Consider the following 19,024-nt stretch of genomic DNA (forward strand, 5'->3'; position numbering starts at 1 on the left):
ACTCTAGTAGTGATAAAAACAACTTAAAATCAACTTGCATTACATTTGCATTCAGTTGCATTAATTTGCATAAAATATGCACTACTGGAGAACGTTTGCTTCCAAAAAAACAAATACACATTTACCCTTGTGGCAAGATATAATTACTGTTTGGGCCAATTTTGGAGATTGACACTTGTGCCCTAAATGTTCTACAGCCTAGGTTCTCAATACATGGTACCTGTACCCCAGGGGGTATTTAAAATGGGCCTGAACTCGGCTTCAAAAGATACAAAACAGCATTATAACCTTTAAACAAAAACATTTCTTTGTTACAGCTGATAAAAATCCTAAAATAAATCTGCACTGTTTCTACTCCCTGATTCATGGACACAGACATATTATTAACAGCCTGTTCTTTCAAATGGGATACAGCGGCTTGCAAAAGTATTCGGCCCTGAAGTTTTCCACATTTTGTCACATTACTGCCACAAACATGAATCAATTTTATTGGAATTCCACATGAAAGACCAATACAAAGTGGTGTACTCGTGAGAAGTGGAACGAAAATCATACATGATTCCAAACGTTTTCTACAAATACATAACTGCAAAGTGGGGTGTGCGTAATTATTCAGCCCCATTTGGTCTGAGTGCAGTCAGTTGCCCATAGACATTGCCTGATGAGTGCTAATGACTAAATTGAGTGCACCTGTGTGTAATCTAATGTCAGTACAAATACAGCTGCTCTGTGACGGCCTCAGAGATTGTCTAAGAGAATATTGGGAGCAACAACACCATGAAGTCCAAAGAACACACCAGACAGGTCAGGGATAAAGTTATTGAGAAATTTAAAGCAGGCTTAGGCTACAAAAAGATTTCCAAAGCCTTGAACATCCCACAGAGCACTGTTCAAGCGATCATTCAGAAATGGGAGGAGTATGGCACAACTGTAATCCTACCAAGACTAAGCCGTCCACCTAAACGCACAGGCTGAACAAGGAGAACGCTGATCAGAAATGCAGTCAAGAGGCCCATGGTGACTCTGGACGAGCTGTAGAGATCTACAGCTCAGGTGGGGGAATCTGTCCATAGGACAACTATTAGTCGTGCACTGCACAAAGTTGGCCTTTATGAAAGAGTGGCAAGAAGAAAGCCAATGTTAACAGAAAAGCATAAGAAATCCTGCTTGCAGTTTGCCACAAGCCATGTGGGGGACACAGCAAACATGTGGAAGAAGGTGCTCTGGTCAGATGAGACCAAAATGGAACTTTTTGGCCAAAATGCAAAATGCTATGTGTGGTGGAAAACTAACACTGCAAATCACTTTGAGCACACCATCCCCACTGCCAAATATGGTGGTGGTAGCATCATGCTCTGGGGGTGCTTCTCTTCAGAAGGGACAGGGAAGCTGGTCAGAGTTGATGGGGAGATGGATGGAGCCAAATACAGGGCAATCTTGGAAGAAAACCTCTTGGAGTCTGCATAAGACTTGAGACTGGGGCAGAGGTTCACCTTCCAGCAGGACAATGACCCTAAACATAAAGCCAGGGCAACAATGGAATGGTGTAAAACAAAATACATCCATGTGTTAGAATGGCCCAGTCAAAGTCCAGATCTAAATCCAATCGAAAATCTGTGGCAAGAGTTGAAAACTGCTGTTCACAAACGCTGTCCATCTAATCTAACTGAGCTGGAGCTTTTCTGCAAAGAAGAATGGGCAAGGATTTCAGTCTCTAGATGTGCAAAGCTGGTAGAGACATGCCCTAAAAAAATGTCAGCTGTATTTGCAGTAAAAGGTGGTTCTACAAAGTATTGACTCAGGGGGCCGAATAATTATGCACACCCACATTCAAAATGTTTGGAATCATGTATGATTTTCGTTCCACTTCTCACATGTACACCACTTTGTATTGGTCTTTCACATGGAATTCCAATAAAATTGATTCATGTTTGTGGCAGTAATGTGACAAAATGTGGAAAACTTCAAGGGGGCCGAATACTTTTTCAAGCCACTGTAATCTGTCATCTCTGCCATTGGCAGTCATGTGACACAGGAAGAGATCAAATTACAACTTGTGATTAGGCACAAATGAGGGGGAATTAAACAGGCTAAACTCTCTAAATACATCCTGCACTGCTTCGCTAATGCTGGTTTACAGTCTGAAAACAGGCTCAGGTTTCCTTTAATGAACATTTAAATACCATGTATACACAATTATAAAATATTCCTAACAAATACATATGGTATGTGTCAACATGAAGATGATTTTCCCCAATACTGGGGGTACTTGGCTGATGGTGACATTAATAAAGGGGAGGGGCTATAAAAAGGTTAAGAAACAGTGATCTAGAGCAGGGCTTTTCAACCTTTTCAGAAATTGTACCACTTTTATCGCATGAAATTTTTCAAGTACCACCTGTGATTTCGCAAGATGTTAACAACTCAATAAGTAAAAAAATAAATAAAATATGTACATTTAATAATAATAATGCTATTATTATTATTATTTATTGAAGCGCCAACATACTACGCAGTGCTGGACATTAGTTTAGGTTACAGACAATATTTAGGGGTGACATACAGCAATATGACAATACAGGAATACAAGAAAGACCAGATCACACAGCACAGTATGAGTACAAGGTAAACCATTCAATGAATATCTATATAGAGCTGCCAGCCCCCATCACAGTGTGAAAAAAATGTTTATCCAAGCAGGAGACAGGGCAGAGAACTTCTAATCTTGTTGCTTGCTGTGCAGAGACGTCACCCATCAGTGACTCCACTCCTAGCACTGCATATGCAAGATCTGATAAAGTGACATTGGAAGTAAAAAAAAAAAAAAAATCTATGTGTCATTACTAACTTCCTTCTGTCTATTAACCTCCCTGGCGGTAAGCCCGAGCTGAGCTCGGGCTATGCCGCGCAGGGGGAGATCTCAGCCCCTGGTGGGGCGATTTTCATACTGTAAATTGCTGTGCGCGCAGCCAGCACTTTGCTAGCCGCGCGCACAGCTTGATCGCCGCCGCTCTGCGGCGATCGGCCGCACGCAGCGGCTGAAGAGGGCCCCCCCCCCCGCCAGAGCCCTGCGCTGCCCGGATCAATGAGTTCCGGGCAGCGCTATGGGCTGGATCGGGTGTGCCTGACGTCAGGACGTCGGGTGACGTCCATGACGTCATCCCGATCGTCGCCATGGCGACAGGAGAAGCCAAACAGGGGAACGCGTTATATACGCGTTCCCCTGTTTGCTATAGATGCCGGCGACGATCGGACTAGAGGGCCACATGCGCCCTCTAGTGGTGTTTCATGTAGCTACCACTCTGGTAGCTTTACATGAAACATTAAAAAAAAAAAAAAATTGGAATTCTGCAATTTTTGCAGAAAAAATTAACCGCCAAGGAGGTTAACCTCCTTGCCGGTCTAAAAAATCCGGCAAGGAGGCAGCGCTGCACTTTTTTTTTTTTTTTAAATCATGTAGCGAGCCCAGGGCTTGCTACATGATAGCCGCTGAGTGGCGGCATCCCCCCCACCCACTCCGATCGCCTTCGGCGATCAGAGTATGCAGGAAATCCCGTTGAGAACGGGATTTCCTGCAGGGCTTCCCCGGTCGCCATGGTGACGGGGCGGGATGACGTCGGGACGTCACAGGGAACCCCGATCCGCCCCTCAGCGCTGCCTGGCACTGAATGGCCAGGCTGCGCAGGGGTCTGGGGCGGGGGGGGGGGGGCTCGGCGGGTAGCGGCGAATCAGCGGCGGCGATCGCATACTACACGCAGCTAGCAAAGTGCTAGCTGCATGTAGGGAAAAAAAATGTGCAAATCGGCCCAGCGGGGCCTGAGAAATCCTCCTGCGCAGGTTACCCCGAGCTGAGCTCGGGATAACCGGCAAGGAGGTTAAAGGGGATCAGAAAAAAAGGCAAACATTGAAAATGTACCTTTAACAGTATGTGTTGAGCATGTGGGAGGAATCTGCAGTGCACAGAGGAAACCCACACAGACACAGGGAGAACATACAAACTCTGTGCAGATAAAGCCCTGGCTGGGATTCAAACTGGGGACCACCACATTGAACTGTTTTCCATCCATACACATATATACGTACATTCATGCATGGTTTTGCTACACCAAGAGCTGGATACTATATATGCTGTACCAAAGTAAAACATTTAAAATAAAGCAACTTATTAAAGTACTTCTGTGCTAGCTAGTGACTATTTCAGATCATACCAAATAAACAAATTATGTAGCAAGAAGGGCTGTCTTTGCAATCTTACAATCTGAAGGGATATAAATATGCAGAACACACACACACACACTTGCATAGCTGTGAATTGTTTTGGGACACCCGGGCTAAGTGTGGTTCCAGGGAAAAACCCAGGATTTCTAAGGGGGGGGGGGGGGGGAGGGGGCGATTCCTGAAAGGTCTCTCTCAGCAAGTTGTGCACTACTATGCATGTGCTGGCGCAGCATTTGCCAGCAAAATACACAGGGTGCCACCTTGGTAGAGGTATTCATCTTCTTCATCTTCCATACAGCCCATTATACATTATCCCCAATACACATTATCTTTTCACAGTGCATCTGCCCTTAAACTTTATACCACAGTGCACTGACCACACTGTAGATTCTAAAGCCCTGATCTAGAACTAGGTCACAGGATAAGAATTGTTTCTATGAACATGGTGAAACACTGATCATGGTTGCCTTATGGTTGTGCCTTAGAATCAGGTCCAACCAGGGCCAGCGCTACCATTAAGGCAAAGAAGGCAGCTGCCCCAGGGCCCCAGAGCTTGTAGGGGCCCCCAGTGGCTACAAGAGGAAAAAAAATTTTCAAATAGGCCTTATAGTTTTTGAGAAAATCGATTTTAAAGTTTCAAAGGAAAAAAAACAAACATTTAAAAACCTGCCGACTTTAATGGTTAATAGCAAATCCACCTTAAATGCTAGAAACCCTAAATTTGCAGGATATGTTAAGGAGATCATTAGGAATAAGAGGGAAAAACTATTTTTCAAAAAGACCTTATAGTTTTTGAGAAAATCGATTTTAAAGTTTAGAAGGAAAAAAGTATAGTTTTAAATGCGGTAAATGTCACTTTTAGTAGCAAACCTAACGGTAGTGTAATTTTACATGCATCAAACGAAAGCGCAATAAATTTCCTGACGGGGTTTCCAGGGGGTCTATACGCAGCCACAGCGCTTTGGCCAGGGATCGCTATACAGCCGCCATATGGCTGTATGAAGATCCCTGGTATTTTTTTCCTATTTTCCCAATTTTTTTTATGTTTAGAGTGTGGGAATTTTTTTTGTGGGGTCCCCCCTCCTGAAACTTTTTAACCCCTTGTCCCCCATGCAGGCTGGGAAAGCCAGAATGTGGAGCTCTGACCGATTGGGACTTTACACCCTGACTATACCAGCTGCAAAAAAGGTCCCCTAATGTCGATTTTTGTTCCGGGGTATATGTTGGGGGGGGCCCCCAGGTTTATTTTGCCCTGGGGCCCCATTGTTGCTTAAACCGGCCCTGGGTCCAACCAGGAATATAATTATGCATTTTTTAAATTTTTCCAAATATACTATATATAGAAATATAGAACTTGTTCTCCATTACCTTGCAGCCTTCCTTGTTGTCGGGGCACTCACGAACGGCACGTACGAACCCCTCCTGCTGCACGATATGGCAAATAACCAGCCAGTGAAAGGAAGGAACACTCCTGGAGACCCTGCTGCTCTCCTCCTATTTCCCTCACTTTTCCTTATCTCCCCTCAACCACCCTGGCGGACACTATTTCTCATCTCCCTTCCCCCCAGGGGAGGACTGGGACCTTTTGGCCTGGGGGGAAAACACAAACTAGAAGCCTGTTATGAAAGCATCAGCCCAAATGACGTCACACACGCACCCCACATCATATATGCCAGTAGTCATGTGGGGGTGTCAATGTGGAAATACAGCAAGAAAATTCAAGGGATAGCGTGACAGGTAAAGTACAGACTCGGAGGGGGAATAGTATTTAACGTCGCCGGGGAGTTTAGTGGTAGCAGGGAGAGCCGTCATTCGGCTCACCCTGCGCCCAGCTCACTGGCGGCAGAGAAATACTTATGCAGAGAAGGGGAGAAACAGTGAGGAGAGAGGGGGGGGGGGGGGGGGAAAGCTGAAAAAGAGGGAAGCAGATATCTGTCTCACCAGAATTGCACTTTTATTTAGCTTTCCTGTAAGACACAGTCAGCACTAGGGGAAATGGGAGAAACACAGGTGAATGAGGGAGAGCTGGTGCACACCAACAGTGCTTCTGAGCATTTTTCAAATCACCAGCGATTTGAAAAGCGATTGGCTAATGTTACACTATGAGGGTGTTCTCACAGCAGCATTGTTGTTTTTATCAAAATCACAAACACACTGCATGTAACATTTTTTGGAGCGATTAATTCAAAAATTGCAAATTGCTAGTGATTGCTATTGCGATTTTGGTGTTGCACTAGCCTAGAAAGAGGAGGAGTGGAGGGAGACTGAGAATAGTCTGAGATGAAGCAGAGATGTATTGCAGTCCCACATTACACAGAGGCTACTTGCCTGTAATATGACTCCTGTCCCTGCCAGTCCTCTTACACAAGCTGCCAGCAGCCCTCCTGGAGTCTAGGGACTATCAAAAACTTTTCAATCTGTTTAACACCTTATCCACACATGCAGTCATTATAACATTGGGAAGAGACCAGACAGATTTTTTTCCCACAGACCCTCCAGGCAAACTCTGTATCATGCTGTGTAGATTTACCAGCTTGCTCTCTCATTGCTCTGTAATCGCACTTTCATTAGCTAGACTAGTGCTTTACATTGTCTTAAACAAAAACAAACCTAATTACACCAGGCACTGGACCAGCCCTAAATCACTTTTTCTTTTGATCTCCCCCACCAGCTCACACTTCCTTTTAATCTCCCCAGAGAATACCGCGTACCACCTGGCGAGTAAGAAAGTACCACTTCTGGTACGCGTACCACAGGTTGAAAAGCACTGATCTAGAGGACTCATTTGCAGAAAACTTGGCCAATTTTAATTGAATAATAACTGTTATTATGCACTCATATTATGGTTATGGGGAAGATGACAATGTAAGCCAACACTTACATTTTTAGGGAAATACTCTCATTAATGAAATGAATGCAGTCATATAAAGATAATTTATACCAAATGCAATGCAAAATTAAGAATTATCTAGAAATAACGGCGGAGAGTCAAGTAGTTCTAGTTTGCAGTTCTAAATCTTACCATCCGCTAATGATGCAAAAGCATTGATGAGGCGGGCTGTGTACTGTCTGACCACCTCATTCTTTGAGTGGAGCAGCTGCAGGACGTTTCTCTGCATTAAAAGACATAGAAATACAACAACAGAAATACACAGCATAAAGAATATGCATTTGTAAATGATTGCTCATTTTCCCACTGATTTCTAATGTAAAACTAGGCCTTATTTCTCGTGCCACTGCTGACATCATTCAAAAGTTTATGGCGGTTTCTGTGGCATGATTCACAAGAATAGTTAAAGGGGCGCTATGACGAAAAATTTATAATATGTGCAAACATATACAAATAAGAAGTACGTTTTTTTCCAGAGTAAAATGAGCCATAAATTACTTTTCTCCTATGTTGCCGTCACTTACAGTAGGTAGAAGAAATCTGACAGAAGCGACAGGTTTTGGACTGGTCCATCTATTCATGGGGGATTCTTATACATTTATTTATTTTCAAAAGCAATTAGTGAATGGCAGTTGCTCTGTCCAATTGCCAAAAAACTGTGTAGCGAGCAGGGGAGCTGGCCAGCATCATTGTTTAAATTATTTTTAAGGAATATCTTTATAAGGAATAAAAGCCTTGCTGAGAATCCCTTATGAAGAGATGGACTAGTCCAAAACCAGTGACAGCAACAAAGGAAAAAAGTAATGTATGGCTCACTACTCCGGAAAAACCATACTTCTTATTGGTTTATGTTTGCACATATTTAAATGTTAAACATTTTCGCCATAGTGCCCCTTTAACAGTGGTGGATTCACCACATGCCAGAAATCAGTGAAACAAGCTTAGCATTTGTGGGTAGCGGAGGAACAGTGCTAAAACAGTGCTGTACACTGTTTTATATAACATCAGTTGGGGGGTGTCTGCCCATTTTGATGCATATGATAGTTTTCATAGCCTCCGTAGAAGCGCATATCGCGCGAAACGGCCGTCAGGCTCTGCACCCTTCGCACCCACCACACCATCCACAGCCACCCACGGTATGTGCCTCCTCAATTTGTATGGATTACGTCTTTGTATGATTTTATCAATGTTGGAATAAAGTGTATGACAGCAGTGCCGGCGCTTTCTTCTCCTCTTCCATATTGTGACGTTACTTTGGCCTGAGCACGCTGAAGATATACTCCACACATACCTTTGTCTGGGGCTGTGTAGCTCTCCCCTCCTCTTCCCCTCCTCCCTTGGATGTGAAAAAGTTTCTGCAGTGCCAGCAATTTCCGCCTCTCTTTCTACCATTATAACATATGATAGTTTTGCATAGCAGATAACTACTTGTCAAGCAAATACCAGCATGGTGGTGTAATGGTTAGCACTCTCGCCTTGCAGCGCTGGGTCTCTGGTTCCAATCCCAGCCAGGGTACTATCTGCACAGAGTTTATATGTTCTCATGTCTGAGTGGGTTTCCTCCAGGCAGTCAGTTTTCCTCCCACATCCCAAAGTTAACAAAGTTAAGTTAATTGTCTTCCCTATATGACTATAGTAGGAATTAGAGTGTGAGCCCCTCTGAGGGAGAGTTAAGTGACAAGACAATATACTCTGTACAGCACTGCGGAAGATGTCAGCGCTGTATAAATACTAAATAAATAATATTAGTATTAATAATAATAATAGCAAATAGTGTGACTATTTATTAAAAGAGCATAATCACCAATAAAGAGCACCCATACATGTGCATCATGCACATTTGGATTATCTCAATATATAACAGGAATAGCTAGACCCTTACAAATCCTTCACCTGATGAGACTCCCCCATGAGTACAGATGCATACAACCATCTCTACTAGAGGCATGATTTTGCAATGGACTGACAAAGTAGATGGGAAAAAAAAAACCACTCCACACTGCAAGTGTGGCTAGTGTGCATGCGTAATGGATGGGATATCATGAGTTCAGAAAATAGAGCCAACACTGTCAAATAGAGGTGGGTGGAGTTCTTCTTTAAGTTGTATAGGGTGTGTATTTTTTGTATTTAACATATGCTGCAGAAAAACATGCCTATCCATGAGATGAGACTGATGTTCTATGCTGCTCACCTGTCCACTTTGGAAGCAATCCAATAGGTCATTAGTTATGTAAGCCTGTAGAACGGTGTCCCTCTGCTCACCAGGCTGGGAATGTGTAAAGCGCTAAAATCAAGAGGATTAAAACAAAATTCAGAATTTCTGGCAACAAAATATTTAGAAAAGTATTCTCTTTTATAATGAAACTAGAAGGAGGAAGAATATTTACTCAGCTGACCTCTAAAACCCTTAAAGATGAGAACCATATTGTGGTCTGAACTAACAGTCAACCTATCAGTCACCATAGATTACCGACACCATGGTAGCATATGGTGGAGGTTTATCAGCATATAGAGATGAAAGTTCCACATTGTGTGACCCAGCTGTGACATTCACATGCAAATGTACTTCATGCATCCAAGTCCTTACCTGACCAGGCCAATATTAGCTGTAGCTGAGCTACAAAAGTCAGCACATTAGAAGTAAACAGTGACATCTCATGTGCCAAACTAGTAGTTTAGCAAGATGTGTGACACTGTAACAAAACAACAACACACAAAATCCTGGACAAGCAGACTGCACCACTATAGATAATCAATACCTTTATCTGATCACAGGGTCAATATAATATGAAAAACAACTAACATTGTGTACAACAAACATGTTTTTATATTGTATTGACCCTATGATCAAATACATTTTATTTAGTATTGATGATTATCTTTAGTGGTGCAGCCCACTTTTTCCAGGATTTCTTGTTCTTTACTTTACATTAATTTTGTTGTTCCTGGGGCTCTGCATAACTTTTGGTGTGCAGATTTATGCACTTTTTCAAGATGCGTGACATTCCTTTAAAAGACAAATTACTTTCAGTTATGATATTGAGGCTGTTGCGGTACAACATCAAATAAGGGAAAATGGTAGAACTAGAACTCATTACAGAAAAAAAAGTAATACACAGCTGACACTAGTCTTTTGTTCATTAATGTGGTAGCCTCCGTTTCTATGGAATAACAACATAAGGCTTCTTTTCGCTTTTCAAATTGCCGATGAATTGAATTGCACTTTGCTAATGTAAGCCTATAAGTGTATTCCCACAGAAGTGCTGCAATTTTGTTCTAATTGCAAATGTGCTGCAAATTATCGTTTAGTGATTGCGTTATGCAGTATGAACTTAAGCTGTGTACACACTTGAAAGATTAATGAAAGATCACAGACCAATTTTACCACCTTCGATGTAGTATGAGAGTCATACTCTAATCTATTAATTTATTCTATTGATCTGAACTCCCCATCAGATAAAATCTTTGCAAAATTCTGTACGCAAAGATGCTGTAGTGTACACATTCAAAAGATCTGTTCCTGCAAAATGCATTCATAGTCTAGGATATCTGCAGATCTCAATACACACATTGTTTAACAGACATTCCTCTGCAGATCAGATCCACAAGGATGGATCTTCAGATCTGCAGATGAATGTCTGTTAACCTCCTTGCCGGTTATCCCGAGCTCAGCTCGGGGTAACCTGCGCAGGAGGATATCTCAGGCCCCGCTGGGCCGATTTGCATAATTTTTTTTTTGTTACAAGCAGCTAGCACTTTGCTAGCTGCTTGTAACTTTCGATCGCCGCCGATCCGCCGCGCCGAGTCGCTCCCCCCCGCCCCAGAGCCCTGCGCTGCCTGGCCAATCAGTGCCAGGCAGCGTTGAGGGGCGGATCGGGATTCCCTATGATGTCCCGACGTCCATGACGTCGGTGACGTCATCCCGCCCCGTCGCCATGGCGACCGGGGAAGCCCTGCAGGAAATCCCGTTCTCAACGGGATTCCCTGCATACTCTGATCGCCGAAGGCGATCGGAGTGGGTGGGGGGATGCCGCCGCTTAGCGGCTATCATGTAGCGAGCCCTTGGCTCGCTACATGATTTAAAAAAAAAAAAATTAAAAAAATGTGCAGCGCTGCCTCCTTGCCGGATTTTTTAGACCGGCAAGGAGGTTAAACAAGGTGTGTATTGAGATTTGCAGATATCATAGACTATGAATGCATTTTGCAGGAACAGATCTTTTGCAGATGCTGATCTTTTGATAGCATCTTTGTGCACAGCATCTTGCAAAGATTGTATCTGATGGGGAGTTCAGCACAATAGAATAGACTGTGTAGAGCAGGGCTTTTCAACCTTTTCAGAAATTGTACCACTTTTATCGCATGAAAATTTTCAAGTACCACAAGTGATTTCGTATCAATAAGTGAAAAAAAAAAAGGATAAAGTATGTACTATTATTATTATTATTTATTGTATTTTTAAAGCGCCAACATATTACGCAGGGCTGGCCAATGATTAAGGATACATACAGTGTTAACCAATATTATATTTGTGCCTGTGCTTACTGATAGAATCAAGTCAGATTCCATCTGAAGACAGTAACTTTATTTTTTTATACATGTCAATGAAAAAAATGCCTTTTTCGCACAAGTATGTGGAACCAAATGGCAGTAAAGGTACAATAGTTTTTTCCCTCACTTCTGGGTGCAAATTTCTCTTTAATCAGATTCAATTAGGGATACATTTCTCTTTGTGGAATTTGCCCATAATCTTCTGATGTATGACTTTAAAGTGGACCTGAACTCTTGCTCAGGACAGAAGGGAAACATAACAGAAATGCACCCTATAGGTTTTTAAAGAGTTTAGCCTGTGTAATTCCCCCTCTTTTGTGTCTAATCACTACTTGTAATTTGATCTCCCCCTCTGTCACATGACTGCCTATGGCAGATAAGCCCATTTGAAAGCACAGGCTGTAAACAATGTCTGCTTTCATGAATCAGGAACTGTGCAGATTTATTGCAGGATTTGTATCAGCTGTAACAAAGAAATGTTTTTTGCTTAACTTCTTCCGGACCGATGCAGTACAAATCTACGTCGGGCAGGGGACGCTGCGGTTCTGACTGGACATAAGCTCTACGTCCCATTCACCGCGCGCCCTGCCATTCCCGCGGCTTTCTCCCCGCCCTGCCGTCTCTATGACGGCAGAGCACTGTGAGCCGGGCAGGAGTAGTTTTCATTGGCTCCTGGCCCTATCATTACTGTAAGCCGTTCCAATTGGCTTACATTGAGTGACAGGGTCAGGAGCCAATAAAAGCGGCTCCTGACCGACACACAGCGCTCTGCCGTCATAGAGACTGCAGAGAGAGCAGCCTGCAGCGGGGACAGAGTAGGGTGACCGGCGAGAGCAGCGGATTTTTGCGGCGATTCATCGGTATGCAGTGTGTTAGTGTACCAGCAGCCTCTGGTCCTTAAAGAGACTCTGTAACAAAAATTTTAGCAGCATTTCTCCTATCCTACAAGTTCCTAAGGCTGTTCCATTGTTCTCTGGCTTACTGCAGCACTTTCTACTTGTGCCATCTCTGTAATAAATCTACTTATCTTTCCCCTGCCGTGTCTGGAAGGCTGCCAACTCTTCAGTAATGTGAACAAGTTAACTCCTTCCAAGCCCCTCCAGTGCTCCTGTGATGATTATTCCTCACAGACAATGTCCCTGCTCTCACTTTCAGCTTGTCTGCGATCTGTGAGGCTGATAAACACAGACTGATAAACTGAACAAAGAATAGCTGGCTGAGGAGGAAGCTGCCTGTCAGGCTGACACGAATGCAGAGCCAAGACTCCAGGCTCTAAAAACAAACGTGTGTCATGCTTCATTGACACAGAGCTCTTTCAAAACTTGCACATAACCTCTGGAGACTGAATTCAATGTGTAACTCACTGAATTCTCTGTGTACTTACTGTGTATTAACTGAGTTCACTGCTCTGCTGATGTACTTCCTGTTTTGGTGGCCATCTTTTCTGTTTACAAAATAGTTTATAAAACAGTTTTTTTACCCTCTTTATTGCAGTGGAGAGCAGCAAAAATATTACAGAGGGGGCTAGGAGATGACCCCAAACAGGCAGGGATGTTTGTTTATACTTCATTTTGTGAATACAGATTCTCTTTAAAGGGAAGGTTCAGGGAGGGTGGCTAAAAAATAAAAATCAATTTCCACTTACCTGGGGCTTCCTCCAGCCCGTAGCAGGCAGGAGGTGCCCTCGCCGCCGCTCCGCAGGCTCCCGGTGGTCTCCGGTGGCCGACCCGACCTGGCCAGGCCGGCTGCCAGGTCGGGCTCTTCTGCGCTCCAAGGCCCGGCACTTCTGCGTCCCACGCCGGCGCGCTGACGTCATCGGACGTCCGCCGGGCTGTACTGCGCAGGCGCAGAACTAGCATTTTTTTGGAGTGATTCATTCAAAAAAAAAAATCACACTCCCAAATTGCTAGTGATTGCTGTTGTGATTTTAGCGTGCATTAGGCCAGAGGGAGGAGAAGTGTAGAGAGACTGAGAATAGCAGGAGATGGAGCAGAGAGCTCATCTGTATTGCAGTCCCACATCACACAGAGGCTACTTGCCTGTAATAGGACTCCTGTCCCTGCTGGTCTCTCCCACAAGTCAGTAAGCAGCCCTCCTGGAGTCTAGGGACTGTCAAAAACTTTTCAACCGGTTTAACACCTTATCAGCACATGCAGTCATTATAACAATGGGGAGAGACCAGGCAGATTTTTCCCATGGACCCTCCATGCAAGCTCTGCATCATGCTGTGTATATTTACCAGCTTGCCTGCCCTCTAATTGCTCTGTAATTGTGCTTTTATCAACTAGTTAGTGCTTCACTTTGTCTTACAAAAATAAACCTGAAAACACCAGGCACTGGACCAGCCCTAAATCACTTTTCCCTTTGATCTCCCTGCAGCCCACAGACACTTCCTTTTCATCTCCCCAGAGCTTACCACCTGGCCAGCCACAAAGTATCACTGCTGGTACACGTACCATGGGTTGAAAAGCACTGACTTAGGGCTTGTTCACACCTAGGGCATTTTGCGTTGTTTTTTTTAGCGCCAGCGATATTTAAAAAAAACACCCTAAAATCACTTGTGCAATGAATCCTGGCAGTATGGCAGTACGATCAGCCATACTATGCCAAGGAAAAAAAACACATATATAAGTAGATAAATACTTGAGCTACTTGCATAACACATGTATTATACTGTCCACGTTTTGATTTCAGTGAATGTTATATAGTAAATGGCGAGAATTCTGTTCCTGGTGGGAGCCATGTCTTTTGACCAAAGTTAAGGCTAACTCGTGATGTAATTTCTGCCCTTTATTTTTTTTTCTTGTCTCCTCCAATCGCTGAGTCGCCTCAGCCTTGCTTGTAAACACAAATGAGTAGGGGATTAGGTGTCAGGTAAGCAGCTGGCAGGGAAATAAAGGGATGAGGAAAATAGATTATAGATAAAAAGAACCCCCAGCATGCAATTCTTTGGCACCGACTACTAAAGAGCCAGTGCGCCTTAAGTATGTGATAACTCCAAATCATAACAGCAGAAAAAGTTTTGAAGGTTTTGAATGCAGGATTAGCATCTTTATCACTTAATACACTCAGACCAGTTGCTGTTGAAATTTGATTTTTATGGTGACGATACCGCTTTAAAGGACAGTTCATATCTGAGCGTTTTGTCTGCTTTCCGCTCAGTAAAGCGCATCGCACTGTACCATTTTTAGGGCATTCGTGCTACAGTGGAGGGTATAGGAAAAGCGCAAAACGCTTACAAAATTGCATTATGCGGCATTTGCGCCTGCGCCTTTAAGAATACATACATTGTATTTTTCTTTTCCGGATCAAAGAGTTCACTTCCTGACTTTCGTCAGGTAATGAAAAAACAAATTGCTCTGCAAAAGCTCTTTACAAAAAATCGTAGCACAAAGGTAAGCCTTGGGAGGGGGAAAAAAACTCACTCACAAAATCGCAAAACGATGGCCTCAAACTAGACTTGAGGCGAAAAAGTCATATGTGTGATGTGCAATCAAGGCCAAGTAACTATTCACAAAATCATAAGAAATTGGATGCAAAAAATGGCAGCACATGCTCTGGCCTAAGGAGTATAACATTTGAAATATATGACTGCAGCAGAAGGCAGATTGTTGACTGAAGGGCTGGAGAGCAGTACATTAATCAGTGACCACCGATAACAGTGACACATGGAGATTCCTAGCAAGAAATACCATATGGGAGGAGTCTGCTTGGCCCCAAATTTATTCTGCAGCAGGGCAACGATCACAAACATACAGCCAATGTTAATGAACAATCTTGAGCGTGAGGAACAAGGTGTCATGGAACTGATGGTATTGCCCACACAAAGCTATGATCTCAACATCAGGTGTGTTTAGAATTGCATGCAGAGATTGAAGGATCTAAGGTAGCTTACATCCACAGAAAATCTAAGGTTAGTGTTCCAAGATGTTTGGATCAACCTACCTGCCTTATTCCTTCAAAAACAATTGCAACTGTACCTAGAAGAACTGATGCTTTTAGAAAGGTAAAGTATGGCCACATCTAATATTGATTTGATTTATATTTCTCTTCTATCCATTCACTTTGTATTGTTAATTGATAAAAAAAATTAACTACATCTATTTGTGAAACAATTCTTAAATAACAGCACTTTATTACACCTGCCATCTTTGATAAGTATTATAAGAAATTAGCTTCTGATTAAAGCTAGTTATACAGATATTAACATATACATCACAGCAATATAATCTGTGCATTTTCCTAAAATCCATCAGTAATTGATACGGAGTAGGTTAGTGGAAGGTGCAGTGCGGAATCCAGGCTGGATTGAGCAGCGGATATGTGGTTTTGTACTGCACTGAGCAGGTCAAAACCATGCATATTCCGGGTTGCAATTGATTTCATTCACATTTCAGCTTTGACCTGATTTAAATCAAGGGGCTGTGTGGGGCATTGACATATTCCAATCTGTATTTTGATCAGGGAGTGTCAGCTTCTGGTCAGATAGTGTTATTATTCACCATAATCAGAGAGCACGTCTGGTTAAAGCGGACCAGATCTCAGAATGTCCTCTCTTCTCTAAAAAATACACAACAGCACAATAACCTTTACACAATTCCATTTCTTTGTTAAGGCTGATACACATCCTAAAATAAATCTGCACTGTTTCTACTTCCTGATTCATGGAAGCAGACATATTGTTAACAGCCTGTGCTTTCAAATGAGCTTATCTGCTTATCTGCCATGACAGTCATCTGACACGGGGAGAGATCAAATTACAACTTGTGATTAGACACAAATTAGGGAGAATTAAACAGGCTAAACTCTCTAAATACATACAGGGTGCATTTCTCTGTTTTCCTTCTGTCCTGTGCAAGAGTTCAGGTCCACTTTAACTACTTGTCGCACGCCGTGCAGTATATTCACGGCTTGAAAAAGGTCGCCGGGTGCACCAGGGCCGTGAATACAAGTCTGCAGCGGTGTGCGGCTGCCGCTCACTTCTGCGCACTCACGCCGCCGGTCAGTTGGGAGATGAATGAATGGGAACACAGTACCCAGTCATTAATCTAAGTCCCCGATTCATTGAATGCTGGAGTCTATGAGATGCCTGCATTATTTGTATCTTCCTGTTGTTAAGTGCCACACATTACTTCCGATTCACATGCTTACGTATGTGAATCGGAAATGATGACTGAGGACATCTTGTGGACAAATAGTAAATGACACCAAAATTAATTTTTATTTAATAAAAATGCCCACACTGAGTTTTATAATTAACTATTTCCCTCCCACACCCTCCCATAGCACCCAAACACCCCCAAAAAAATGTACATAAAAAAAATATATAAATAGTTACCTTAGGGACTGAACTTTTTTTTTAATATTTATGTCAAGAGGGTATATTACTAATAATTTTTCATTTACGAGCTTGTAAATAGTGATGGACGTAAAACTGAAAAAATGCACTTTTATTTCCAAAAAAAATATTGGCGCCATACATTATACTAGGGACATTTTTTGAAACGTTGCAATAACCGGGACAAATGAGCAAATAAAATGTGTGGCTTTTATCCACAGTAGAATGGTTTATTTTAACACTATAATGGCCAAAAACTGAGAAATAATGCATTTTTTTTATTTTTTTTCTTATTATTCCAATTAAAATGCATTTAGGATAACATAATTCTTAGCATACTGTACCTCCCAAAGAAAGCCTAATTGGTGGCGAGAAAAACAAGACATAAAATCATTTCGTTGTAATTAGTAGTGATTAAGTTATTGGCGAAAGAAAGTGAGGAGCACTGACAGGTGAAAATTTGCTCTGGCCCTAAAGGGGAAAAAACCCTCAGTGGTTAAGTAGTTAAAGCGTACCAGAACTACAGAACACTTTTAGAAAAAAGCCAAAAAAGTATGGCTGAATTCCCACAAAGACAAGACAACTCCATATATACATTTTGTTTGCATATCTAAAGCGTTTTTCAGAATATAAAATATGACCTTTTTCTTTCACGAAGGCTTTATTGCAAAATTCAAAAGTGTACATGTTATACAGTAAGTAAAGTAATCCAAAAAGATTTACACTTACACTATAATAAATGTCAAACAAATTGCAATAACAAAAACAACCCTAAAGGCAAGTATAGAACTAATAATCTAAAACCGAATATCTGATACTCTACAATTGGGTTTTAAAACAAAAAGTCCATGTGCTCTCAATGGGACAGACATGTATTCTCTTAGATAAGCATATACATATGTGCACATTTATACATCTTTATCTAAGAGTATTAGTTATTTATTATTAATCATTAACAAATTACTTATTGATAGGCCAACCTAGGAAATGTTAATATTGCCTCCCTCCCCAAATAACCGAGAGCTTACCCAGCCCTCCCAGTTTAATGTATATACAGTGAGTGTATCATGCATAGTATGATGGATATAATCCATCAATCTCACTTCCTCTACCCTTTCTTCAATCAGATCCAATGGGACCAACTGTTTCTTCCAATTTCTGGCAATTACCCATAAAAATGCACAAATAAGCACATAATATATCCTCCTCCATCTTCCCTTGACACTATGATTTGGAGCCAGTAGCAATACATGTTTAGGTTCTAGTGTAACTGTTTGTGAAAATAAAGTAGACATTTTCAATCTCAAACGTTCCCAGCTCGCTTGCACTATTTGACAGTCACAAAATAAATGTTTTAGTGAGCATTCCATGTTACAACCTCTAAAACATTGTGGAGATATTGATGGGAAGATTCTATGTAATCGTTGAGGTGTCCTATACCACCTTGTAAACAGTTTTATTGCAGTGTCTCTTAGAGTAGGGGTCTTAGTTGCTTTAAGTATATTGGAACCAATATGTTGCCAACCTGCTATATTGAAGTCAAGGTAAAGGTCAGACTCCATTCTACCCCCATTCTACCATGGTATTAGTTTTTTGATCAGAGATAATACCCATCATATATTGATAGATACGTGAGATGATATTAGTGCTTGGCTAAGCTGATAAATATAAGTTCTCATAAAAAGTACAATTGAGCTGTGCATTAGGGGCTGAATGTTTGAGGTAGAAATGTCGTATCTGTAGGTATCGATAGAACTCTGTTAAAGGAATATCATGATTGGTCTGGAAGATGGAGAAGGATATAAACTTATTGGCCAGCCAAAAACGATTAGACGTAGTCAAGGATTTATTGATCCACCATTTGAATTGTGTAGGATCTTTAAATGCAGGAGGAAATTGTGGATGACCAATAAATGACAATTGTGGGGGGTTTTCTGACTGTAGCTTAAATTTCTTGCAGTTTCTGTTCAAAATATGACCTTTTTCATTGTGAATGTCAAGTGTTGACCTACCTTGTGCTTCTCTAGTTC

The 19,024-nt window shown here is 42.1% G+C and overlaps 1 protein-coding gene across 3 annotated transcripts in view; it reads right to left on the reverse strand.

The window, feature by feature from the left end:
* ARMC9 (armadillo repeat containing 9) overlaps positions 1-19,024 on the reverse strand; it is a 294,287-nt gene that overhangs the window by 91,493 nt on the left and 183,770 nt on the right. For all 3 annotated transcript variants that reach the window (XM_068281283.1, XM_068281282.1, XM_068281281.1), the window contains exons 12-13: positions 9,300-9,392; positions 7,241-7,331 (exon numbers count right to left, since the gene is read on the reverse strand). In XM_068281283.1, coding sequence (XP_068137384.1) covers positions 7,241-7,331; positions 9,300-9,392 — 184 coding nt within the window. The remainder of the gene's footprint in view (positions 1-7,240; positions 7,332-9,299; positions 9,393-19,024) is intronic.

Source organism: Hyperolius riggenbachi, chromosome 4 (genome assembly GCF_040937935.1).
Source record: "Hyperolius riggenbachi isolate aHypRig1 chromosome 4, aHypRig1.pri, whole genome shotgun sequence".
NCBI classification, from domain to species: Eukaryota; Metazoa; Chordata; class Amphibia; order Anura; family Hyperoliidae; genus Hyperolius; species Hyperolius riggenbachi.